This window comes from Molothrus ater, chromosome 3 (genome assembly GCF_012460135.2).
Source record: "Molothrus ater isolate BHLD 08-10-18 breed brown headed cowbird chromosome 3, BPBGC_Mater_1.1, whole genome shotgun sequence".
NCBI lineage: Eukaryota > Metazoa > Chordata > Aves > Passeriformes > Icteridae > Molothrus > Molothrus ater.
The window spans coordinates 56,988,485-57,015,035 of NC_050480.2; the positions used below are offsets into that span (position 1 = coordinate 56,988,485).

At 44.4% G+C, this 26,551-nt stretch overlaps 1 protein-coding gene across 1 annotated transcript; it reads left to right on the forward strand.

Moving 5' to 3' along the window:
• Positions 1-25,180, forward strand: SLC22A3 (solute carrier family 22 member 3). Its single transcript, XM_036380569.2, has 11 exons — positions 1-414; positions 9,823-9,926; positions 10,318-10,472; positions 12,938-13,103; positions 14,095-14,212; positions 19,605-19,702; positions 19,839-20,053; positions 22,453-22,561; positions 22,807-22,919; positions 24,106-24,205; positions 24,955-25,180. The coding sequence occupies exons 1-11, from the start codon at positions 1-3 to the stop codon at positions 25,010-25,012; spliced, it is 1,650 nt and encodes a 549-aa protein (XP_036236462.1). The 3' UTR covers positions 25,013-25,180.
• Positions 25,181-26,551: the final 1,371 nt, after the last annotated feature.

Below are 26,551 nucleotides of genomic sequence, written 5' to 3' on the forward strand. Positions count from 1 at the left end.
ATGCCATCTTTTGATGAGGTTTTGAAGGAGGCCGGGGAATTTGGAAGATTTCAAAAGAGGGTCTTTTTCCTCCTTAGCCAGACGGGCATAACTTTTTCTTCCCTGTTCGCCAGCGTAGTTTTCCTCGGGCGAGCACCAGGCAACTTCTGGTGCAGGATCCCTGGGGCAGCCGAACTGAGTGAACGATGTGGCTGGACGCTGGAAGAGGAGCGAAACTTCACGGTCCTGCCCCTGCTCCTGGGGAACGAGTCGGTCACGGGGCAGTGCGAGAGGCTGGATGTCACCTGGGACGCCTCTGGCAGCTGCAGCAGCCCGCTCGGCCGCCACGGCAATGGCAGCGCGGGCAGCCCGCCTCTCGCCCCTTGCCACCAGCACTGGGTCTACGAACAGCCCCGCGCATCCATTGTCAGCGAGGTAAGGAAAACACCCACCCTCTGAGCAGTGGTGTATACTCACAAAATGGGATTGCCAACGCAAGGGTTGTTGCTTTGCTGGCTGGTTTTCCTTTGCAGATTTATTCAATTCCGAGTCACAAGCAAATCCAGACAATGAGCATGATCAAGTGCCGGCACTGAGCTTTTAGGGAAAGGTGAGCTGGTATGAAAGGTGGCTGTTCAAAGCCAAGTGCCCACGCTAAGTTGAATGCCCTGCAAAGATATTGCTCTGTCTGTAGAGGAATGTCAGATTAAAATAAAGAGTTAAGTCCTTGCAGCTGAGGCTTCAGGTGCTCAATTTCAGGTTTAGAGGTGTAAATTCCAAGTGTACTCTATGACCAGGATCAGTGCAGGTTATCTCTTCTCTGTATTTCCAGTATTGAACATGTAAGTTTTCAGGTAATAAAAAACAACAGGTGGCAGAGTGCCTATCTGAGATCTGTCAGGAGTCAGCAGAAGTGATTGTGCCTACTAAAGAAGAAAAAACAAAAAACAAACACGTTTTTGTCCAAAGCTAACATTCAGCTTTTCCTGAGTATCGGTGTCAGAGAACAGCAGGTTATTATCACTAGTGGTAAGCACTGGCATTGATTTTTTAATGAGGCTGCAAAAGGCGAGTGAAGATTCTTTCCTAGGATACCCTTTGTGTAATCTGTAATTGTGCCATGGGTGTGCTGTGGTCTGGCTTCAAAATACAGTCTGCACACTGGGAGTGTGTATTTTAGGGTCATTCTGACAGCAGTTGTGACTTGTGCAGCGATGAAAAATCCAAAGTGTGCTTAGAGGGATTGGCTCAGAAATAATCAAGGTGCACTGCAAAATGTGCAGTTGAGGGCTCTGGTTCCTCCCTGTCTGGTGAGCCTCCTGCTATGCTTTTTAATTCGGTGCTTGCACTGGAGCTGTGTCCTCCAAAACAGGGAGCAGGGCACAGCAGGCAAAGCCCTGAGCAAACACCGACAGGAGATGCTTATCCCATCCTTCCAATTCAGCATCCTTCTCCCATCCAGCTGGGGCTGCTGTATCCTCTGTCAGCCTCGGGCTGTGCCGAGCAGCAGCTTTGTTCCCAGATTCCCGTGTGCAAGCTGAGCAGCTTTAGGCGGGGTCTGTGCCCAGCAGAAGAGAAATCAGAGCACCCGACTGGCCCGGAGCAAAGGTTCAGATCTGGCTTTTGTGTATGATCTGTGACATCAAGGCTGCTCAGAGGGCTGCAGATGGCATGCAGTGAGTTGGTGTCAAACTTTGGTCCCTAATAATGACGTGTCTCTGCCCACGTTGGCAGTGGAAGCCAGGGAGGGCACACAAGTGGTGCCTGGGAGCTGCAGCCTGGCTCTGGATCAATCCATAGGACATGGATGTGGTGGGAAGTTTATACTGCTGCCTCCAAGGTACCTCTGCTGGGGGACTGTGAGGAGTTACACCTTAAAAATAAACATATAGAGATTCTTTTTCTGTTGTTGTCCATTTTCCCCCCACTTCAGCCTTGCTGTAGGTGAAGGCATGTGGGCTGTGTCCACAAGATCATGCTCAGAGTCCCTTTATGGCAGCACTTTGTGTATCTAACAGAGCCACTGTGATTTTCCAGCAGCAATGGGCACAGCTATGGGAAAAGGAAACAGTATTTGTCTTGCAGCAATAAATGGGAGTGAAAGGTTCAATGTTCTCAGGCAAATACCTCATCCATCTTCACTTTCTTACTCTTCTCTGCTGAGAAGACTTTTCAGGACCAGGGAAAGGAGGAGGGATGAAGGGATGATTGGGCAAGCACCCCCACCAGTGCTCCCAAAGGTGCATATTGGGAAAACTTTGGAGTAACAGTCTGCAAAGCTGGGACTGTCTCTCCCCTCTGCCAGGGCAGCAGGTCCCACCATTGGCGTCACTGTGACTCCTAGAGACACTCTTGCTGGCTAGGTCCACCTCAGATGGAGTCTGCTGGGCTGTGACCTGTGCAACTTGGAACCTCTGCCCAGTTTTGCAACATTTTCTGGATAAATCATATCTCATGAGGCTCAATTTCTTAATCTAAAAAGGAGGCTTGTGGCATTCATGTCCTGACTCAATTGCTCTGAGATCAGCTACTAAAAGGGGCTTGATATCTTATTAATGAGTTATATACCCAGCAAAGACAAAATTTATGATTTAATTTAGTCTCTTTTCTCCCAGCTGAGTCTCTAACAAAGCGTGACTCAATTTAGGCTCTGTTTAATTTGCTCACCAAAGACTTCTTTTCTTACCCATCTACTTGTAAATGCTTCATTCTGTCCATGATTGCAGAAATGTTTCTTTCAGCTAAAGATTTCTGGCATGTCTTGTTGAATCAGCAGTGGAAGTGACCAGGGAGACAAAGTCAAAAAGAGGAGTTACAAAACAGTCTCAGGATTCTTGTTCAGGGAGAAAGAGAGAGAAGGAGGGGGAAAAGTCAGTGTACTGAAGGAGTGCTTCCAGGGCTATGGCAAGCACAGCTCCAGTGTGGATCTGCAGTGTGGCAGGGGATTCAGAGGGCAAAAGCAGGCATGTAAAGCCTTCTCTTTGGATAGATGTCATACCACACAGGAGGTGTGGCAGCCAAAGCACAAGCTATGGCAGTAAGTTCTGAGCACCTTCAGAAGCTAAATCACATGGCTGATTTGTGAGGAGCTGTGAAACAAACGGCTCTGTGGTACTTCACTGCTCATGCTGCCCACTGGCCGTTCTCTCCATCTTATTATCTCTCTTATCTCTATTGCATAAGTTGTCTTATGCAAATGTGCTCACAGTAGCATCAGTAGAAGGAAGCAAAGGAAAACAGGGGAGTGTGGATTGATACAAAGCACACACTTCTTTGTAAGTACTACTTGGGGTGCCTGTTGTATCACCTGCTGCTGCAGGACTCCCAGGTCTCAGTGTTGGGGGTACAGTGAGGTTCTGGGAGAATGTATGTTGTCATCTTATTGCAGGGGTTCCATGCTGTTGTCTCCTTATCACAAAAGTTCATACCTTGGTGTTTCTCATAGGGCATCTCCTCAGAGCACTGATTCTTTCTTCTTCACAAAGCAGCCAATTGACTCCAGTTCCCTTTTCAACCAGCCACCCCACTCTTTTATAGCACTCTTCTTCTCACTGGTTACAGCTGTGGCCTGTTAAAGTCAGGCCTGTTCCTAATCTTTGATAATTGGCCCAGCTGCAACTCCTTAGGGGTAAGATAACTTTCTAAATTATCTTTATTTTCTTATATTCTAGTCCCCTACAAATGTGCAGGACTTTCCTCCTTCAGCATTTGAGAAGAGCAAATTATATTAAGAAGTCACCACAGGAGTAACACATGGCAAAGCCAGTTACCTTGTTCTAGTGATGGGCAATGCAGTTTTGCTAAAGATTCCCTCTTAAGACCTTTTGTGCCCAATGGGCTCTGAGAATAGGTCCTGACCTCTGCAGTGACATGACCAAGGGTCTCTGTGCTCCATTGCTTTAGGTCAGGCTTTTCTGTGAGGGCAATCCAGATTTCAAAAGTTGTCACTGGTGCTGCACACACAAACTTGCACTGTGTTTGAGGTGAGCAAACAAGACCTGAGTTGACATAAAGGTTTCAAGATATCATTTTGAGACACAGCTGAGTCGAGGTGGTGGAGCTGTGCAGAGGACCTTGGCCCAGTGCAATCAGCTCTGTTTTGATTGAGTGTGCCTTGCCTGTCTCCCTGTGAAGCTGAGTCAGCAGCAGGATGGGAATGCTGCTGCAGTGAGGAAGAGGATTGTTTCCCAGTTTGGGCTATTGAGATTTTCCTTGGAGAGGGAAGCTGACAGGGTAAATAATCAAGGTAAATCAATTCCTGACTCACACCAACTGGTGCCATCTGAAATGATGCTGGTCCCAGAAGGTGGCTGGCACTGCTCAGGAGGGAGGGCTGGTGACAGCAGCAGCTGCTCAGAGGGAGGAGGGAAGGGAAGGACTGTGTTGTTTCTGTGCAGCAGATGGAGAAACAACAAATGTGCTGGGAGGTTGCAGTGGACTGGGAGGTCACAGCCTCATGCTCTTGCCCAGGGGTCTGGAGGGGAGCCAGGTCACCCCCTGACCCCTGTAGCACTTGAAACAGAAAGTGTTCTGCCTGCCAAGTCCTGCTGGTGAGCCTTGTGAAGGACCCATGTATCCAGCACATACAGAAGTCAATAAATCAAACTTTTCCAGGAAACTGTGCTGAAGATGGGGTCACTGATCCTTAAGACTTCTGGGCTTTAGCACTTTGCACTACTCTCCCTGAGAGACAAATCAAGCAGTTTGTGATAGGGTGGCTGGAAATAGTATGCAAAGGAAGAACCATTTTCTTCAGACATTTTGTCATTGGTGACTCCTCAAGGCATAGGCATGAGCTACAATTGTGACTGCAGGAGAAGGAGAAGGCCTGAGTGGTGGAGGAAAGGAAGAGGGAGATCTGTGTGGTCAGCAGCAGCTACAGCACAGATGGGCATATTTTAGGCAGCATTGATTTCAGCCTTTGTTGGCAGGAGTTGAGCAGAAGGGACAGATTTCAATATGTCCTGTCTGCAGCAAAGCTTCACCCTGTAGATGATGCCACTTTGAGCCCTAACAATACTTTGTTGCTGAAGTGTGAGGTCTGAGGGGGACAGATGATAATCTGAGCATAGCCTATTATACCTGCTGGGAATCAATCTTCTTACTTCTCTGCTTGCCAGCCATCTCAGAAAATACCAGTCAACATTTGCAGAGAAACCTGAAGGAAAAAAAAAATATGTTTGTCTCATGGTTTTTAGTCCCTCAGAGAAGGAGATAACATGTCAGTCAAACTCAAGGTGGAAGAAGCACAGCTGATCCTTATGCTATCCTCCTCCAAGGGAATAAACAACTCAATTTACCCTCAAATTGTTGATCTAGTGTGACTGTTGTTATTGGCATGGCAGTATATCCTGTCTTATTTTCACTGTCATGGTGGGATTAATATTAATTAGGGGAGGGAAAAGGGGAAAGGTCACACAGAGAGCAGAGGAAGCAGCAACTGCTGAACAATGAAACTCTAAGATTTCTCTGCACAAGAGGGGCTGGAGCAGTTGCTTGCAGGGCTCATGCCAGTGGGGCTGTGTTTCTTCCACTGCCGTCAAACCCTGCTACTAGTTGAGGGTTCCATTTTTTTTCTTATTATTTTGAGGACAGTTGCTGCTTTTCCCCCATTAGGAGATGAAGACTTTCTCTACCTCTTTCTTGCTTTATCCTTGAAGAGACAGAGAAAAAGGAGAAGTACAGAAAAGGCCTTTTGTGCTAGGACACTCAACAGGTGATCCCAGTGGCAGGGACACAAAGTTCATGGGCTTTTGGTCATGCACAGGAGAGGAGGGAGACTTACAAAGCTTTCAAAACTCACCTTTCCCTCAGGTCCTGAGCCCCAGGGGCCTGGCAGCAGGGTAGTGGCTGACTCCTCTTGTCCTGGTAAGTGCTCAGCTTGAAACAAGACATGGAGAAGGACAGTTGCTTGATCCCTGAGCATTCTGCCAGAAGCTTTAACAGAAAGCAAAAAAGAAGACAATTTCTCCCTTCCACTGCATGCACTTGCAGAGGGGTTTGATGCAGTAAGGGTGTAGAAAGATAGCAGTCTGAAAGGCCAGTGGACGAGAGGAGAAGAACTGCCCAGCAACAACTCAGGAACATGTAGCAACAGTCAGTATCTCCCCAGCTTTCCTTAAACTATGAATATCTCACTGAACCATTTGTCACTGGCAGTGAAAGGGTAAACCAAACTCTTTTTGGTCACTTGTGTGAATGCAATTTAAAACATGTGTCTGGGCTCTGGACATGCTGCTGCAATTGGGCTGGGGAGTCACTGTAAAATTCTTTATTGACCATAGAGTTTAATCGATTGTTTTGTAATTTAATTGTAACAGACAGTAAAGCTCTTCAAAATTCCTCCCCAAGGATGCTACATTTTGAGGAGCTGTTAATGGCATGTTGTGATTTAAAACAATATATTTCTACAGGGATATGGCTGCTGAAGTGAATAAAGGTCACTCAAGTACCAGGAATTACAAGTTTGTGGTTAGTCTGCAGGTCAGACTGAAATGGAAAATGTTGGCCTTGCTCCAAAGCCATGAAGAAAGGAGAAGTTGCCACAGTTCCATTTTCCCAGTCATTAGTCATGTACAAGCTCATCAGTTGCTAATCCTTCTTACAGTGATTGCACCACTGAGGAGCTACAGGGAGCAGAGCAAAGCCTCTTCCTTCTGCCAGAGAGATCTCACTTAGGTGGTTTGCTGCTCCTTGATAGATCAGTGAAGCACCCAGCACTGTTCCTTCCAGTCACAGCACTGCTCCTGTAAATCTGAGCATCTCGTTGGTGCCCAAGCCTCAGCACATGTGCAAACATTCATGACAGGGTTGTATTTCCAACCAGCAGTGGCTGGACTGCCAGGCTGGCAGGGAGGACAGAACTGTTTTTTCCATCTGTTAAGGACACTCTAGGAGAATGTCTGGAAGGAGCTGGTTCCTGCTGCCTGTCTGTGCTGGCAGCACCTCATTTCTGCTTGCAATGGCAGCTCATCGTCAAGGCTAAGAGAGAAGCAGTGAGGAAGTGGATAGTTTCCCAATTTGGGCAGTTTGTTTCAGTCAGCTCCCTAAATGGAAAGGGTGTGTTCAGGTGCACAGTGGCTTGTGTCCTAGAGTGGACAGAAATCCTGTAGGGGAGGCTAGGACTGAATGCAGAGGTGAGTTGCAGGGCTGTGCTGGGTGCCTGCACCAGTGCACTGAGGGGCTTGGCTGAGAGCACAGCAAAGCCAGGAGGAGGACATGCCCTTAGCTGGAGCTGGCAGGATGAGCTAGGTCACTTGCTGGGTGATTACAGTGAGGAGCCAGTTTCTAACTCTCTGGTTTCTAACAGGGTCTGTTGGGGTGCAGCCAGCGCTGTACAGAACAACAAATAGGCTTAAGATCAGGGTAAGAAAACCCTAAGGCTTTACATCACATTTTCATATCCTTCTCTCCCCACCCTCTGGCACTGCAATAAATGCTTTAGCATTTTCAGAAGTGTAAACATCAGCCTGTGCATGGAGAGGTGTATGAATGTTCAGAAGGAGAGAGGAGGCACCACACCACTGCCTTTTGGGGAGGCTGCTAGCAAGGAACGTGGGAGGTGTTTGGGAGAGGTGTCATACAGGACTAACTGGAGGCAGTCTGAGCACATGGGTAAACTGTTGCAGATTATTTTTGTCCAAGGGATACATAAAGGGATAACTTTCATGCACAACCAAGCCAGGTCACAGCTGAAGCACTGAAGTGGGTCTGACAGGCAGCCTGGATAAAGAAAAGGTCTCTGCGGGATGTTCAATTCTCTTTTAAAGTTACATTCCCCTCTAAAGGTTATGTTTGCAAATGAAAAACAAGACATTAGCAGCGTGATGACTTCAATGCTAGGTGCTACGTCAAGCAAGCAGAAGTGCTTATCTATATCAGAATTTATTTAAATACTTAGAAAGTGACAAAGTGCAGGGCTAACTTAGGAGAACTGTTAGTGTACTGTCATTAATCTTCACAAAGAGCCCTTAGCTCCTTAGGAAGTTTCCTGTATGGTACTATTTCCCAGAATATATATACAATATTTGACTACATTGTTAGTGTAGAGGTAGTTTCAGCTGCTGCATAAATAGTAGGAAATTGCTGTACAGATGAAAGAATCCTCTCCGTTAAAGATACTTTCCTCTTCCTTTCTGGTATCCATTTGTTCTCCTGCCTTCTTTCATGATAGTTTATTCCTTGCTTGTTTGCAGTAAAGAGAGAGAAAATAATTTGTAAAAAACAGGGGTTTTTTTTTCAGTTTTTGAAAAGGGGTCAAGGAGAGTCCCAACATCTGTCATCAGCACAGGCAATTGCATTGTGACTTAAAAAAAATCTTCTTTTAATGGCCATTCTCATAAATCCCCACTGTTTTCCAAAGATGCATCTTTTGATACCATTTGCTGGCATTGTCATAGCTTCAAAAAGCAAGAGGTTAAGCAGCATTTGAAATCTGAAAGTGCTGCTCCATGTTCAGTCTAATTTAGGAAAGCATTGCAATTGCCCTTGAGTATGAAGCTGAGAGCAGGTTTTATTCTTCTCAGAGGTTTCTGCAGCTCTTGCTCAAGATTTACAGAAGTGGAAGCCAGGTGCTCGTACTTTGACTTGGCTGACATGTGGCCAGTCAGGCTCCCTGGAGTAATGGGGTTGACATCCAAACCATGACTTTGTTTAAAGTCAGTGGAGGTGGGATATACATCGGATTGGAGACCTGTGAGGCGCCCCTTATATGTCCTGTGTGATCTGAGACCTCTGAGATCTCAGGCCAAGATAATACTCTGGGCATTACAGCATGCAAATGGGCTGGGATGGAGCTCAGGCACATGACACAACATTTTAGGGTCTGGAGAACTGGGAATGGCCAAAGAGGCTGTTGTCTCTCTAGCCCACCTGTGCCCACTCTGCTCAAGCAGAGTGCTTGAGCCTTGGTGTTGTCATGTGCTGGTGAGCACAAACGTGGCACATTGTGTGTGCTTCAGTGACCAGCACCTTGTTGACAATTAAAAAATTTCTTATAGCTCACATCTGAAAGCAAAAGGGTCTCTCTAGGTAAAGGCTGGCAGCTGCTGTTGTCTGTGTCTTCCTTTGGTCCTGAGGGCTCATTGTTGCAAAGATTACTCCATGTATGGACTGAAACCTCCCAAATCCCATATGGTCTGCAGTGGTTAAATTTCTTTATTCTCCAGAAACAACTAGAGTAATTTCCCATGCCATGCTTCCTATAGAATTACTTCCCTTTTAGTTTAATTCTAGTTTTAGTTCACAGTCCCTTCCTTCCTCTCAACCACTTTTCCCTTCGCCTTCTCTCATCCCCACCCCCATCCCTGCTAGTAGTGCTAGGGAGTTATGGATGCTGGGGTATAAGGAATAGAAAAGTCTGGGAAAGCTTCAGCAAGAAAACATATATTCAGTGGGTCTGCAATTGACCTGAGATCTGTTTTCAGTTTCCTTGGAGACTATGTGTTTTTGCTTTTATCTAGAAGGCACTAAGGAGAATAACTAAACTAACAGATTTCTAGAAGATGCTGTTTTTACTGGCAATAGCTGTGGACCCTTATTCTGCACCAAACAAAGTCAGGACTTTGCCTTGGCACCATATTTAACAGCGGTGTTTGCAGAAGAGTGATTTGCTTTCCAAATCTGGACAATTGATGTATGAAAGGCAGCATCCTCTTGGCAAGGAGGAGCTTTCCCTGTTCATGACCACTTTAAGAGTGGGCCCACCAAGTGCTTGTTATTGAGCAAGCAAATCTGAGCTTCCCCTTCCCCTTCCCTGTGACCTATGCAGTTCTGTAGTGTTTTGCCCTGAGGGTGACAAATGACCCACCTGGCTGTGTTTATGCCTCTCCCTTGTTCCCACAGTACGATCTTGTGTGTGGCAATGCCTGGATGCTGGATCTCTCACAGGCCATCCTCAATCTGGGGTTCCTGGCTGGAGCATTCATCCTGGGCTATGCTGCTGACAGGTACAGTATGAGCTCATACTTTGGTTTGTTGGGAGGTGAAACCATTCTCAGTATCACCTGAAACAGGCACGTGTCAACATTTTGCAGGTTTAATTATCTTGGGATAAATATCTCCAAACTGAGTTAACAAAACCCAGCCAATGTAATCTTTGCTTTGATTTGGGCTGGAAACTTTATGCAGTTGTACTTACTGGTCCTGTTTGGAGCTTAGAATGCCACAAAATGAGCTTTTCTTGTGGTTTCCAAACTTTTCTGTGCACATCTGGACCCAGAAAGGGCATAAAGACACAGAAACAAAAAGGAAGCAAAGAGAGCTTTCTGACTGATGTGTACTGAAGGATATTTAATAGGCACCATTGATGATTTCCACTTTCTTTTCCTTTTTCAACAGATATGGCAGAATCCTCATCTACCTGCTCTCCTGCCTTGGGGTTGGGATATGTGGTATCATAGTAGCATTTTCACCAAATTTTACTGTATTTTTGATCTTCCGGTTTCTCCAAGGAATGTTTGGCAAGGGAACCTGGATGACATGCTACGTGATTGGTGAGAGCTGTTACCCTCTTTCTTTCTTGGTTAGGGAAAGTGAGGGATTTTTGGAGGACAAAGACTCTGGCTGCATCAGCTTGTCATTCTATTTTTTCTTGGGAACAAAGCACTGGCCTGGAGTCAGCAGACAAAGAGTAACCCAAATCCATCCTGGTTAATGCACTTGTCCTCCAACGATTAAGAAGTGAGGGAATGGATTATTAATATATAAAGTTTTTGTTATTACATAGAAGATGTAATAACCAGGATGATAAAAAATCTACAGAGCAAGCCCCAAACAAACCAGATACACAAACAGGGACATGGCTTATTTTGGCAGAGTCTGAATGTCTTACACAGATGCTCAGAGGAGTTAGCTGCTTCTCCTCACTGGGAGGACAGCTTGGCTGGCTGCTTTCATTCTTTAGCTGAGTGTCAAGGCTGGACACCAGGGTCCATATTAGGATTATTATTTTCCTGAAATGGGAAAAGAAAGGGAAGCTTTGTTTTAAATAGCATCAAAGCAGTAGGGATACAGAATCTTTGGTAGATTATAATTTATCAGTCTATAGTCTATAGCAATGAAGCTCCTTGCACAGCAAGCTTCCTTTTGATGAGGAAAGGATATTGTTGTGGTGTCTTGAATGCCTGCCAGGTTCAGTAAGGCAGTCATAAAGCATGAAAAAGCCAGACATTGAGGAAGGCATCCTGCAAGAGACAGGATGCCAGATTTATTTAAAAATAAAACCAGCCATTTGGTGATCTACTGTTATAACCCAAAACATAGTGATAACATCATTATATAGGGCAAAAGCTTGTAGCACTGCTGTTGTCTATGAGGCCTGTGACAAGTGTTTAAAATTCCTGGTGGAAGTTAGATGAATGGGACCGGAATTGCAACCATACATAAACACTTACAGTGAGACCTGGGAGCACTGTGGTGATCTGTGTGCAAACATACCAGTTTAGTACCCTTTTAGTATCTAAAGTCCAAAAGAACCTTGTTTTTCTGGGCTAAGTTACACTGCTGAGCAGCTCCTGTCCAAGATCTAGGGAAAGAACCAGAAGCTGCTTTTCCTCTTACTTCCATGCACATGGCTTAAACTGAGATCTTATCTTGAAACTTTGGCAAGTGCTCTAACCAGCAATATGTTTTATGACAGACCCAGGGCTTCCTTAAAATGGCCAAGCTTTAACAGAAAGGAATGTTTTTCAATGCTCAGATCAGGCTGCCTGACTTTAGGGAAAGATTCAGAGATCCCGAGAACCTCAGGAACACTGTATTACTGCAGGCCTAAGCAAGGTGCCTAACTCTTGGATAGAGTGATTCCTTCCAAATCCCTTCAGGGATCAACTCTTATCTCCTGGGATCACCCAGAGTATTTGCCAACCTAACATCTTTTAAGAAACATACATATACAGATCATAGGTTTGTTTGCACCAGGAGGGAGGTTGCTATTAATACATTTGCAAAGCTCTTGATCTGTGCTTCAGGTTGCCCCAATAAACTCCCTTTGTATGTATGTAAAAGTACAATCCAGCTCTTCTGGGGGCAGTGCTAATCAGCTATCCTTAGACAACAGAGTTGCCCCTGAGCTATGCAGAGGTGATGGATAGTCAATAAAAATGGTCATGCTGTCATATCTTTCTGCAATGCCAGCCAAAACAAACCATTGTGACTTGTACATTTGTGTCTCCTTTAGCAAAATAAATAAATAAATAAATTTAGAATAATTTTTTTATAATAAATATTTTTTTTTCTGTGTGTTGCAAGCCAAGGTAAAACTCTCTGCTCTTACTCTGAAGGTGTTGTAGTGAAGATAGTTTTGGAAAAAAACAGGAGACACTCCTTCATGCATTGCTCACCTCAATTGTGGATGTCATGGCCATGGGATATTGCCTGAAAAATGAGCACAGATTTCAGAGCTATTAGACACATTCACAAAATTAAAAATACACCAAATAATTTTAAAAAACCCCAAACAACAAAAACTAAAACTTTCCTTATAAATAAACAAACCAGACTGGATCATACCTTCCCCTCAGAGCAACCATGATATGGTTAAGCTCTCTTCCCCACAGATGCCTTGTCCATATTACCTGCTGTGAGCAGCCTCTGCCTGAAGGATCCCTTTGTCTGGGGCATGTGCCAAAACTGCACCAGGGAGAGTGCTAAGGAATTCCCACCAAGCATGGTCGTGATGCAATCTCACCCCCCTGTTGTGGCCCTATGTGGTTCAGAAGCAAACACAAAGTCAGAAGCCCCTCTGGCTGGAGAAGGGCGGGTGAGCTGATGAGGAGGTGTCACTCGTGTTTGCCCTGGACAGCCTCAGTGACACGCCTACACTGCTGAAGACAAAATGCTGGGCTAGACACAACTGTGGCCTGATACAGCATAGCCTTCCTTATATCTCACCTCTAATAATTTATTTTCAGCTTGGGTTTGTTTCTGTGTTATTCATTGTGGCTTTGTCTCTGCTCAGTGACGGAGATCGTTGGTTCCGATCAGCGGATGGTTGGAATTGTGATTCAGATATTCTTTACCCTGGGAATGATAATTCTCCCTGGAATTGCATACTTGATTCCCACCTGGCAGGGGATCCAGCTGGCCATTTCACTGCCCAACTTCCTCTTCCTGCTCTACTATTGGTAATGTTGCAGTCATTGCTCTTGTCATTATTGCTATTGCTATTTGAGCACCTCGGAGTCCTGCCGTGGCTCCAAGTCTCCAGAGTGGAAGATGTAGGTTAGGAAGAAGATATTTGCACATTGTTGACTTTGTAATTTGTAATTCCTTTTTAGTGACTCACAGACATACATCACTCTAGTTTTTCTGCCCATAGTTTGCCTCTCTGATCAGCCACACCCGGCCCTTCACATAACCCTGCTCTGTTTATAAGTTAACTGGACCAAAGTTGGTTTTTCCCATCAGCCATGAGATCCCACTTCTGCCTCCCATTATCTACTTAGAGTTTCACCTTGCTCTCAGGTCCCCTGAGCTGGGCAGTACAGCTGATGAGAAAGCAGAGCTCTAAGCCGTGGTAAACACCTGTCTCAGTGCAGCAGTCCTTTGGGATGGATCCCAAGAGACTAACCCATGGAGCTTCCTCCTGACCTGCTTCCTTAAACACTGCCTGCTGTGAACCTTAAAATAGTGCATCATCTTAACCCTAGGCTAGCAGAAACTGAAGCACCCATCAGTGGTATTGCTTTGTTCAGTTTATAAAAGAAGTATATGTTTGTGTGTGTGTATCTTACAGTGATACAGCCAGAACCTTCCTGATCTGCCTGTATGTGTTACTCTACCTCTTTAGTGTTGGCTTGCATTGTTGTTGTTCTACAGGAACCTTCTTTGCTTGTTGGTTATACTTTTGACAACCAATGTGCAGATACAATATTAAAATTTCTGATTTTTCAGCTTTGCAGAGTACTGATGTAGTGTCTTTTCTTCTTTCTTGCCCACTAGGATCAAATATTTTACAGAAGGTTAACTGGAAAAGCAGTCCTCAAAAGAGTTTTTGTGTCCCAAAGACTGACAAATCTGTGTTTTGTGTTAACACAGGGTAAAAGATAAAATACTTTGGTTTACTTATGATGCTATAAGGTAAAAGCCTTATTCACAACTTTTGTGTTCTTACAGGGTGGTTCCTGAATCTCCACGTTGGCTCCTGACACGCAAAAAGGGAGAGAAGGCATTGAAAATCATGCGCAGGATTGCAAAACACAATGGGAAATTTCTCTCACCCCATTACTCAGAGGTACAGTCATGTGTTTGAGCTAGAGGTTTTTCCAAAGCTTTCTTAAGCTTTGGAAAGTTCAGTGGTGTTAAAATGCATTCTCTCTAAGGGATGGACAACACTCTTGAAGAGTCACACCAGAACAGTTTGTTATCAGTGACACAACCACTTTGTTAATTGCAAGATGGGAAAAGTGAACTGGCTGGAAATATACAGGCTGCAAAAAAAAAAAAAAGCTTGCAAAACAAGGAATCAGGTCTTTCTTTTGTAACACTCCTACTTTAAAAACTTATGGGAAGTATCAGAAACTAACCTGAGGGGCAATGGTGTTTCATAGCAGTTGCCATTTGATCTGACAGAGTGAGTGGAGATAGCATGATCCACTTTCCTGGCTCCTTTTCTAGAAGTTCCTTTTACAACTCTAAGAGAAAAGGAAATTAGATTTCAAGTATAAATTTGCTTCCATCCCAACAGGGAGAAAATACACTGCAAAGTTCACAGCTGAGGAAGCTCTGTCTGAGATCACTATTCACAAAGTAGGATGATAAGTGTTAGAGTCACAGTCCTTTGGCCAGCAGTCATAACAGAACTTGAAAGGATTGATGCATTTAATGCAAATAATGCTGCTGTGACATTGCAGCATTTGGCTTGTCCTGTGTTGGTAGCAAGTGTCTGGCTCTCAGACCATGATCACTGCAGCACTGGACTTATGGTTCAGTGAGAACAGATGTGCTAAACTGGAGTGATTATGGTCCCTTTCAACACAAAACATTCTATGATTCCTGTGCTGGGAGCCCAGAGCTGGATGCAGCACTGCAGGTGGGCTCTCACCAGAGCAGAGGGACAGAATCCCCTCCCTCACCCTGCTGGCCACACTGCTTTGGATGCAGCCCAGGATACAGTTGGCTCTCTGGGATCCAAGTGCGCGTTGCTGGGTCATGTCCAGCCTCTCACCCACCAGAACCCCCCAAGTCCTTCTGGGCAGGGCTGCTCCCGGTCTGTTCATTCCCAGCCTGTGCTGATCCCATGGGTTGCCTGGACCCAGGTGCAAGCCCTTGTTAAACCTCTTGTTAAACCACATGAGATTATGAAAGGACATAGAGGTGCTGGAGTGAGTCCAGAGGAGGGCTGTGAAATGCTCAGAGAGCTGGAGCACCTCTCCTCTGAGGAAAGGCTGAGAGAGCTGGGGTTGTTCAGCCCAGAAAAGTGAAGTTTCCAGGGAGGCCTTCGAGCTGCCTTCCAGTACCTAAGGGAGAGTTACGAGAGAGCTGGAAAGGGACTTCTGTCAAGGACATGAAGGAACAGAACAAGGGGGAATGGCTTCAAACAGAAAGAGGGCAGTTTTAGATTAGATATTAAGAAGAAAATCTGCACTGTGAGAGTGATGAAGAACTGGAACAGATTTCCCAGAGAAGCTCTAAATGCCCCATCCTGGATAGTGTTCAAGGCCAGGCTGGACAAGGCTTTGGGCAATCTGGCCTAATAGACAGCGTCCCTGCTCATAGCAAGAGAGCTGGAACTAGATGAACTTTAGTGCCCCTTCCAACCCAAACCTTGCTATGAGTCTATGAATCTATAGTCTTTTGCTGGGGCATATACACCAGTGTATTCCCACATCCAGGTCAGAATTATGCAGTGCCAAGGTGCCCCAAGTCACGTAGCAGGAAGTTCGTGCTTCTGCAGCTTCCTCTCCACATTCAGCCCCACATTCCTACACCCACTTCCTCTCTAAACATCAGCATTTTCAAAGCATCATGTCAGAAAGATGTGTCTTTCCTTGTTTTTTCTTTAAAGTTGAATTTATGTTTGTTTTTTTCTTTCAAAAGTGTCCATGCTTAAACCACTCACAGCTGTAACAGATGAACCTCCACACATCCAGATTTGTATTGGATCTATTCCTAGGACCTTTTTAATATAGAATCTCTGTCATCCTTTTGCTGTGCCCAGGGAAAAGAGAGCATCTCCAGGAAGTGCATGGGTAATGGGTCAAGGGTATTTCTCACATTAACTGATATCAGACTTCTCTTTCATGAAGCAGCTCCAGAATTTTAGGCTAAGCGCTGCAGGTGTGGAGGCTCAGGAAGAAGTGACAGGCATTATTCCTCAATGCACTTGGGCTCAGATTTTCCAGTATGTCTGTATCAATTTCATCAGCCAAGTCTCTTACACAGCTCTGGATGTTGCAGCTTTGGGTTTTTTCCTGGCATGCAGAAACCACAGATGACCTTTATATGAAAAAGGATAAACATTTGCTGCTTTTGCTTTGTGAGTTATGACACTGGTGTAGGTCAATGCCAACCAGAACTTATTAAATTAATTCTAAATTATAAACTCTTTTTTTTCAGTTGCTCATATTTATCCTATCATGGAGAGTTTTTTAAAACTAATTTTCTAATTCTTGATCTCTGTCCAAAACCAGAATGAACTGCAACCCTCTGAGGAGAGCTACTTCTTATGAGAATTGTGGATCAAAACCTGTCCCTTTATCTACAGATTTTTTCCCTACCCTATAGAACATATCTAGACATGTATATTTCTTGCATACATTAAATTACATATGTAGATGCTACACACATCCATGTATGTAAACGCCTGCACGGCCCATGAAGAATTAAGCATGTGTAGAACTATGTACACAAAAATAATTGCTGGAAAACTGATATGTAATTTTGCTGGAACATGAAAATGTGAGGGAAGTTATAAAGGGCTCATCCAGGGTTTTCAAATAGTGTAACTTTGGAAACATGGGCCCTGTCACTGAATTCCTGACTGCACTGGTGTGAATAGCAAAGCTCTCCTTGACTTCAAAGAACAAAAAGAGGATTTTTCCCCTGCAAAGTGTTGACTCTCCATAGTGCTTCCTTTCTTCATCTATAAAAAAGTGCTCAGTCATGCTGGGGTTATTTTGACTTTATTAAGACATAAAAATACAAGTGGCAGTTGTGCTGAATTTATCTTTAGTCCTCTGGAAATCTAAAACCATATTTGCACAAAGTCACAACTGATGTCTGGCAGCCTGTTCTTATAAACAACAGACATGGCAGCTTTATAACCATATTATGGAGAATCCAAGAGCAGTGCAGAAACCCAGCAACCTCAGCCTGCCTCACTAGGGACTCTGGCATGCAGCACAAGTGGCAGTGCTTTGAAGAAAACTTTTGGCTCTGGTTACAGAAGAAAAGTGAGAGGGAGTAGAAAGGAAGTTCAAACAACTGTGGGGTTTCTCTGTCTGACTTACAAAGCTTTGTGTCAGTCAGTTAGGAAAAAGTCATGTGTAAACACATCCAGCCAAATCTCACTGAAAAGCAGCTGTGCTGCCTTATGATATAATAAAACAAATAAAGGGTGAAAGCTTTGGGCTCAGCTCTGGCTGTGCTGATGAGACCCTCGGGTAATGCCTTTGGCTTTACCTGTGTTCTCATCATGGATCTGCATGTTACCTCCAGCTTCTCTGTCTTTTCATTCCTGTCTCCCCTCTGGCCTGGGCTCCTGCACCTCTGTGAGCAGCAGGTGCTGTGGTAATAGAGAGGGGTTTGCTCCTCTCTTTGCTCCTCCTCTTAGGCTTCCTCTCAGGAGGGGTCAATAATGGAGAGTTAAAGCAACAAGGCTGCCTAAAATCCTTCTAAAAATGGCACAGCAGGTTTAACCCCATGTTCCCCACAGCTGCTTTGAGAGCTGATAGCAATCCCAGCTGTGCCTGCATCATATTTGGTGCCTGCCTGAAATTGCCTCTACCTTATCTTCCTGGTGTCTTCCTCACTTGCCAAATGACCATATGAATGAAGGGTTTTCACCTGGCTCGGTTAAAAACTGCTGGCCAGAGTTAAAAACAGCCTAGATCAATGTAACTAATCCCTTTTTGGCCCTGCTAGTATTCTGGCTCTGTACTATCTACAGCAATGAACTTCAAAGGGTAAGCACAGGACTGTGTGAAATCCTGCTCTTTTCTGTTAGTGTTAAACCTTCTAACCAGTAGTTTCATTGAGTGTCTCATTGTGATTGTATTACAGGCAGCTGAGAGCAGATTTATTATACTTTGTAGGCAGTATGAGAATCATTAAGTCATACTTAGCACGTTATTTTTTTCAGGGTAAAAGCCATGTTCAGCACAGCGTGTGTGTATTTATATCAGGACCCTCTGAATTTCACTGGTTGAATATTTTGTAGCACCCAAGTTAGATCACAGATAATAGATGTCATAGATCTGCTCTTTCTCTCATTCCCCTTTTCTTCCTGCTGCCCAGCTTGCTGCCAGTGATGTTCCCAAGCCCATTGCCTGCTGCTCAGCCCTTCTCTCCCTGCTTCCCTAAGCCCATTGCTTTGCCCTGTCTCCTCCTCCGTGCCACCCCTGGCAGAAGGCAATTCTGTGCCCAGTGGCCCTGATGTGACAATGATTGCTTGTTACCTTCCAAGAAAATCCAGGTCAACAAGGAGGAAATAATTTTTCCATTCTCAAGTTAAGACTGGGGATTTTTAAAATTGATTTTTGCACAATCATCATTAAGGAAAGCTAACAGCTATATCCAGTTATTAGCTGTTCCAACACCTGTGCACTGCTCTGGAGTGCTATGAGCAGCAAACTGGCTTGCCAGAACCTTTGCTCACTGGACTGAAACATTGCTGATCGCTGTATTTACACAGAAACGGTGTCCCAGTGTGTTGCTCTTGTGCCGAGATTGAGGCAGGAACAGGTGAGAAGCAGGATCATAGAAAAAGCAAAGAAGGCCTTATTCAGAATAACCGCTCTTTCACAGACACATTTTATGAAAAATCCTTTCCTTAGGATTTTTTCTCCTGAGAAGCTGAGAGGCCTCAGGAACAAAATGTGAACAACGGTTATCTGCTGCTGTGGAATGCAACAAGTAGATCTGGGATTGGTCTCATGTGGTTGTTTCTAATTAATGGCCATCGCAGTCAGCTGGATCGGACTCTCTGTCCGAGACACAAGCTTTTGTTATCACTCCTTCCTTTTCTATTCTTACCTAGCCTTCTGATGAAATCCTTTCTTCTATTCTTTTAGTATAGTTTTACTATAATATATATCATAAAATAATAAATCAAGCCTTCTGGAACATGGAGTCAGATCCTCGTATCTTCCCTCATCCTAAGACCCCTGCGAACACCGTCACACCATGCGGTTTTTATAGAGTGGTATGATAGGCTCTATTCTATTGGCTAACTAACAGAAACATCTTTCTCACGCACTGTACTTGAGAGGAACAGAAAAATAAAGTAGAAAAACACCCCCTGCAAATTGTTTATACTCAACAAGTTATCACATCTTTCCAACTCCCTAAAATTTCTACAAGCCGCTGGGAGAAACGCTTGCCGTTTCTCTCTCTCTGTCCCATGGCATCCCCACCAGTGCCTGCCTGACAGCTGACAGCTGACTGCTGCCCACTTGTCTCCTCAGATCACTATTAGCAACGAGGAGGTCAGCAACCCCTCCTTTCTGGACCTGGTGAGGACTCCCCAGATGAGGAGGAACACGCTCATCCTGATGTATGCCTGGTGAGTGCCCGTGTCATCCAGCTTGTTACCTGGGCGAGGGGTCTTGAGGAAAGATTCCCTTGTGCTTTTTAGGGTCTCTCCAGCTGCTTGCAACCATTTGTTTGCCTCTCAACTCTTTTTTCCCTCTGCTGTTTAGGTTCACAAGTGCCCTTATCTACCAGGGGCTTGTCATGCGCCTGGGAATTATTGGAGGAAACCTCTACCTGGATTTCTTCATCTCAGGAGCTGTGGAGCTGCCCTCTGCTTTCCTCATCTTAGTGACAATGGATCGCATCGGCCGGCGCCTGCCCTTCGCCATGGGCAACATCGTGGCGAGCGTGGCGTGCCTCATCACTGCCTTCCTGCCAGAAGGTAATTCATTCCCTGCCCTGGGACAGGCTCTGCAGCTCAGTGGCACCCCCTGAGCAGGGATAGTGAGCCACACAGAGCTGCAGGTAAAAGTAGAAGCATCTGGAGATAGAGGCAGCACCCAGTCATGGAACAGCACACCTTACCTGCATGCAGCACAGCACCTTGTTTCCCTGGCACATGGAACAGCCATCTCTTTGATGGGTTGTGAACAACAGCTGGGAGTAGCCTTAGAGAAAACTTCTATAAAGGCCCTGCACTCTCTTTAAAGGCAAATGCAAGGGATGAATATGCAAACATAATGGGAAAATACATTCCCTGACCTGGAACACACTTAGTGATGTAAGAAATCAGTGACTTTGGTGAGTCATCTTGGTAAGTCTTTTCCTTTACAAGCAAAACAATGTAGGGGCTGTGGTTGGCATCACAGAGATTGTTGCCTCGCCCTCACTCTCCCAGGGGTTTGGACAATGCTAAGAGGCTGGGAGAAAGATATGGCTTTTGATTAAGCCATTCTTATCTGGTTTCAAGGACAGAGAAAAGGTCTGATATTGCACAAAGGCTTCCCAGCACTTCTCTCCATTCTTTAAAGTGTTTTCCCTAGCATGTTTTTTAGAGGGTTTTTTTATTCTTATTGTTTTTTGGGGTTTGTTTTGTTTTGTGTTTTTTTTGTTTGTTTGTTTGTTGGTTTGGTGTGTTTTTCTTTCTTTTTTTTTTTTTTATCCCTAGGGAGGGGTATGGAGGCGCTTTGAATTGTACATAACCATAGGATTATGCTTTGTCTTACTGGGGACCAGCAGCTCAATGGACATCAGAAAGGCTTATTCCTCCCCAGAACTCTTCCTATCAAAGTGAGGAACAGTCCTAAGAGGTTTTAGTTTCTCAAGGTGTATCATGGGGCTGCCAACAGCCTTCTCTCAGTAGGAGAGGACAGCCTTGGGATTAAGATACTTGCAGTTGTACACTTGAGGTCCAAGTCCTGCTTTTAAGTCTGTTTATACAGATGAAAAAAACTGCAGCTCTCAGATCTGAGCCCCTTCACACTGTCTTGCTCACAAAATTCCAGTCCCCTGGCAGAGGGAGGATCCACATGGACGTCACCATCACCTTGGGAGTCTGATGGACTGAAGGGATGCCATGGAAATGATGTGGATTTGTTCTGTTCTTTCCAACCTTTGTTTTTCTTGTATACTTTTGAAAACAGAACTCTTCAGGGCAAAAGCAGTGTCAGCAACATGGGATGAAGTTTGATGGTGGTTTGTTTGGTTGTTTTGGAAGGGAAAAAAACCCAAGTGTCTCATTTTTGGTTCAGAGCAAACTGAAATGTTTTCTTGTTCTTCCACTGAAGGTTTGAGAAAACACAATTGCTGCCAGAGCCCTCTCCAGTGGCAGAACTCCCCTTTGTGCCAAGTTCAGGCTTGTTTCACTTGCCTCTCTGTCTGCCTAGTCATGGTTAGACCATGCAGGAGACTGCCCTCTCCCAAGAGCGTGACAGAAGTGCTTGTCACATTCCTTGTCATGCACTTCCAGAGAGCACTAGGTCTCCAAAGAGGGGTTGCTCACTCTGAGAGGGGCAGCTCTACCCTGCTGTGTGTGAGTGGCCACTGCATCTCTGCTGCTGTACAAGGTCTTCCTGCTGATGTATTTAGGGCAGTGGCTGCTCACCAGAGCTTGAGTGGAGCTGGGAGAGCTGGGCAGAGCCCACGGGGCAGTGCCAGGTACAGCCTGTGCCAGGTATGATGGAAGGGGAGGCGAGGATGACCAGGACTAGCATAATTAGGAGTTTGTCTAATGTGCAATGGCTAGAAAAATTACAAAGGGTAGGTGGACTGCTCTAGGGAGAATGATTTTACTGCAGCCTTCCTGGAGGTTTCTAAGTCATGTGTAGATGTGGCACTTAGGGACATGGTTTAGTGGTGGAGTAGCAGGGTTGGGGAAATGGTTGCACTCCATGGTCCTAAAAGTCTCTTCCAACCTAAGTGATTCTGTGATTCTATGCAGCTTTAGAGGTACTTTCCTTGGGGTCAGAAGGCTTTGGGAGGTGACTCAACAGTGTTTCTTGCAGCATAACATCTCTCTATAGAAAAATACTCCTTTCTGGAGCACAATTTGGATGTGGTCATGGAAGCTTATGATGGTTATTCTCCCACCCATGCTGTTATGCCCCACCAGTATCTTGAATCAATCAACTCTAGTGATTTCTAATCTCTAAAGCAGCCTCACATGACATTTGAAAGCAATAAATGCCATTATAGATTGATACCTACAGCAGTGACCTTTCAGTCTGACTTGCAGTGTTCCTGTGGTATAATTTCTGCTGACAGGCCTGGGGCTCTCAGAAATGCTCTGCTGGTGTGGCAGAGCACACTTCACTCAGAAAGTGTTTCTTTTTGTATGAACAGATATCCCATGGCTCAAAACAACAGTTGCCACGCTGGGAAGACTGAGCATCACAATAGCTTTTGAAGTTGTCTATCTAGTGAACAGTGAATTGTACCCTACAACACTGAGGTATGTCAAAAGCTCCTAGGAACCTTTCAGCTTTTCCCTGTGCTTTTCACCATTTCCTGTTTCACTGTCCTTTGGTTAAACTTGGTTGTCTCCAGAGTTTCCTGCTCTGAATAGCCACTGCTTAATGCGGATAGCATATACTGAAGAGATAATTTTGGAGCTAAGTCTACATTCTACTCCTTAACCTACTGGCTATTCTGTTTGGTAGCACCTCTCTAATATCTGGTACTTTTTGTCTTTTGCAGAAACTTTGGTGTTTCCCTGTGTTCAAGTCTGTGTGATCTTGGTGGGATCATAGCCCCATTCCTGCTTTTCCGATTAGCAGCCATTTGGTTGGAGCTACCTCTAGTTATTTTCAGTAAGATTTAATTTACAATATACTTTTGGTTTAAATATCCTTCTCCGAACAGAGCTTTTCTTTTGGGTCAAAAGCAGTATGTGGCCTTATCTCCCCCGAAGAGGAGTGCTTCTCCACCCTTATGCCTAGAGCAAGAGGCTGAATGGCAAATGGGTGAAAGGTGATTCCTCTGCACAGTGGGGAAGAGCTCAGGTCTGCTTAGGTAACTCTGCTGAGGGAGCAGAAAAGAAACTATGTGAAGTGCTTTAAGACTTAGAAACCTTTCAGCTAGGTTCTGTAATTGCATGGGAGTCTGTGGCTAAACCAGACTTCTAGGAGGTAGATGTGACCGGAAAAAATCAAAATGAAAACGATAGAATAAGAAGAGAAATTTGCACTAGTTACAACTTTAGCTGAAAACAAAATTGGAAAGACAAAAGACTTTAATCTTCTAAAAAATTACCATTATTTCAGGAAAATACATAGATAGAAGTACAGTGTTCACATTATCTAATTATTAAATTCTGCTGCTTCTGAGGGACATATGAATTCCCTCTGTCTTAAGTAAACAGCTAAAAAATCAGAGAGGATCAGAGTGAACTATGCAACACTCAAGGAACATTTGATTTTTTGCTCCAGCCCTTCTATTTTTGACTTAATACATTCTATGAGTTATATCTATGCAGGAAATGATTCCAAAATATCCATTCCTAATTCAGATTGTATCTGAGTGCTGTTCCCCAGGGAGGAGTTTTTATTCTGAACCACATAATTTACTTTGGCCGTAGATAAAGAAGAGAGTATTCAGGAAAATCTCAGTGGTTTCAGGAAAGACAGATACATCTACATGACAAGAGCCCTTTGAGAAAAGGCAGATTTGTTCAACATGAGAAATACCACCCTGGTTCCTGTGCTGTTTTTATGCAACAGTCCAGGTGCACTCATCTCAGGTTTTTTACTTCTAAGACCTCCCTTTGCAGAGATCAGGCTGCAAATGAGCTCCTAGCCCTCAAGTGATTTTGTAGTAGGCTAAATTAATGTAACATAGAGGTATTTGATTATAATAGGTTAATCAGAAATAGCTGATGCACTTAAAACATCTCACTTCAAACTCAATCTGACTAAACTTTTCTCAGTGGATAAATGCTGAAATAAAAAAAGTAACAGTGTCCTTATTGCTTTTGTATTTCTTCCACGTCCATTGTAGGTATTCTTGCAGCTGTCTGTGGCCTCCTAGTATTGCTTTTACCGGAGACAAAGGGAATCTCATTACCAGAGACAGTGGAGGATGTGGAGCAGCTTCCAAGGTATGAGATATATTTTCTGACTTATACTTTGCTGAGGTTTCCAGGGGATGTTCTCCTCCAACTTTACCAACTGTCATAAAGTATTGACATTTTCCAGCATCAAAGTAAATTCCCTAGCTGGGTTGATGCTATGAGCAGATGGTATTTTTCTCAATAGAAACCTGAACTTTGTGATATCACTAAGGAAGGCTATTAAAAAAATGTATGGTGATAAAACCTGTATTTTTCTCATAGAGACACAAAGTTGTCCTATGCATCTCTGGAAGCAAAAAGCAGCAGCAGTGCACAAGAAAGGTGCTGCAAAGCATAGTCTGCAACTCTCTGCTCAAAAAAAACAAGCCATTACCTCAGTTAAAGCATCTTGTGAAGAAGGGCCCCTTATCATGGATGCAATCCCACAATTTGTGAAGTCATTTAAAAGTCACATATGAGATGGATTTATAGGTGAAGAGCTTTAGGCGCAGCTTTCCCACTCCGGCGCACAGCAAGCCAGACTGCCCTACAGATATGCAGGGAATATTTGCACCTTGACTAAATAATTTGAGGTCCTAGTGCTATAAATGAGTTTCAAGGAGAGGCTTTGAATATTACATTAAAAACTTTTGCCTGATTCAATGTACAAACAAAAGAAAGAGGAAATTTTCTGGGGAAAAAAATAATGTTTCAGTACTGCAGCTTGGACTACAACTTAAACTACATATTTGCCTGTTTTTTTACATTTATACCCCTCTCCCCTTCTGTTTCAACAGTCGTTTTGGAAAATGTGGCAAGAAACAGAAACACCAGGACACCAACTCTTATATTTGACTTTTGAAGGACAGCACTGAGCTGAGAACTTTGTTCCCGTACTGGGAATTTGTTCTCCACCTGCCACCACTTCAAAATTTGCTGCAGAATATGGATTAAACTTCATGTTTTCCTTCTAAGCACAAGGACATTTAATACAAGTACTGTATTTTTCTATGAATATGGAATAAATGCTTTTTTTTTTTCTGAGTATGCTGTTTGCAAGAAGGGACTGTGGTTCTTCACAGAGAACAGAACAGCTTTAAAAATATGGAATGTCCAGCTCAGTGACCTTGTATTTATTTCTGTATCTATTTGAGACTTTTGTTTATTGTTTTGTTTGGATTTACATTTGTGTGGGAAGGATTTAAATGGTAGTGCTTGTTTAGATGACTTTGAGGAGGAGAGGATGACTATTTTAACCTGTCTTCCTGTGCCCCTGAAGAATCTGGACCAATAGAAGTTATGATGGCTGAAGAAGGAGGGCACTGATCAGGGTGACATTTTCCCTGGTTGACAGGGATGGAAATCAGCAGTGTGCATCAGCAGAACCTCTCTCTGGTCTGATTGTCATCCACAGGGACCCTTTTCAACAATTGGCCTTCTTCCCTCCTTGTTCAAGGGCTTTCTGAAATGTGGAAGCAGTCTCCTCCTCACCTTTCCAGGGCTTTATTTAGGTGTCAGTCCCTGCACAGGGCATTAGCTCTGCAGGACAGATTGTCCTGCTGCCCATTAGTGCCTTCCCCAGGCACAGCTGGGGTTCATGTGACACCCCTCATCCCCCCAAGGGAAGGGCTTCTGCCTGCTCTCCTCTGCTGAGTCCTTTTTCAAACACCTCTTTCAAGAGCATGCTGATTTTTTCCTTTGCAAATCATGCCCTCTGCCCATCCCTACAAAACAAATTCCTTCACCCTCACCACTGCCAAGATGACCTGCAATTTCCTGCATTCTGTTCATTATCACTATTTGTCATCTTTCTGTCTTCGGGATTACTTTTTTGGGATTGTTGACAGAGATGTCAAGCTGTCTTGGGCAGGGATGAGCCAGGAGCTTTGGTTATGAAGGGAGGCAAGTGTTAATTGTTCCTTTGAAGATGACATGTAACAGGATAACTCTCTGGCTCTGTAGCAGATTCCAGGGACAGACTGCCTTTCCCTTCTCCTGTATGACCTCCGTTAAGAATTGTGTCCTGGCCACTGACTAGTGAAAAATACGCTCCTTGCAGGGAAGGACTTGAAAAGATGTGGCATTCAAAAGGTGTCCCCTTACCAACAGAGAAATAAATAAAGTCAGTGAGATATTGTGAAGAACTTTATAAGCTCACAAAAAACCCCCATGTTTGGCACAAGCAAATATAGGACTGAGTTTGGAAGGTTCATACCACAAATCAGTAGCACTATGGTACAGTCAGTGAAAATGAATGATCACTGCTCCAGTCTCACCATCCTAGGAGCCCAGGAGGATTTCCTATGGTGAGGAATATACTGTGCTTTTCAGCAATTCCCAACTCTCCCTGCCTTTTCCCAGCAACTGCCTTTATCACCAGCCCTTCTGGAGGAA

Coding starts and splice junctions, on each gene's coding strand:
- SLC22A3 (XM_036380569.2), top strand. CDS start 1: ATGCCATCTTTTGATGAGGTTTTGAAGGAGGCCGGGGAATTTGGAAGA. Junction 13,104..14,094: donor CTCTTCCTGCTCTACTATTG/GTAATGTTGCAG, acceptor GTGTTCTTACAG/GGTGGTTCCTGAATCTCCAC. Junction 19,703..19,838: donor CTCATCCTGATGTATGCCTG/GTGAGTGCCCGT, acceptor TCTGCTGTTTAG/GTTCACAAGTGCCCTTATCT.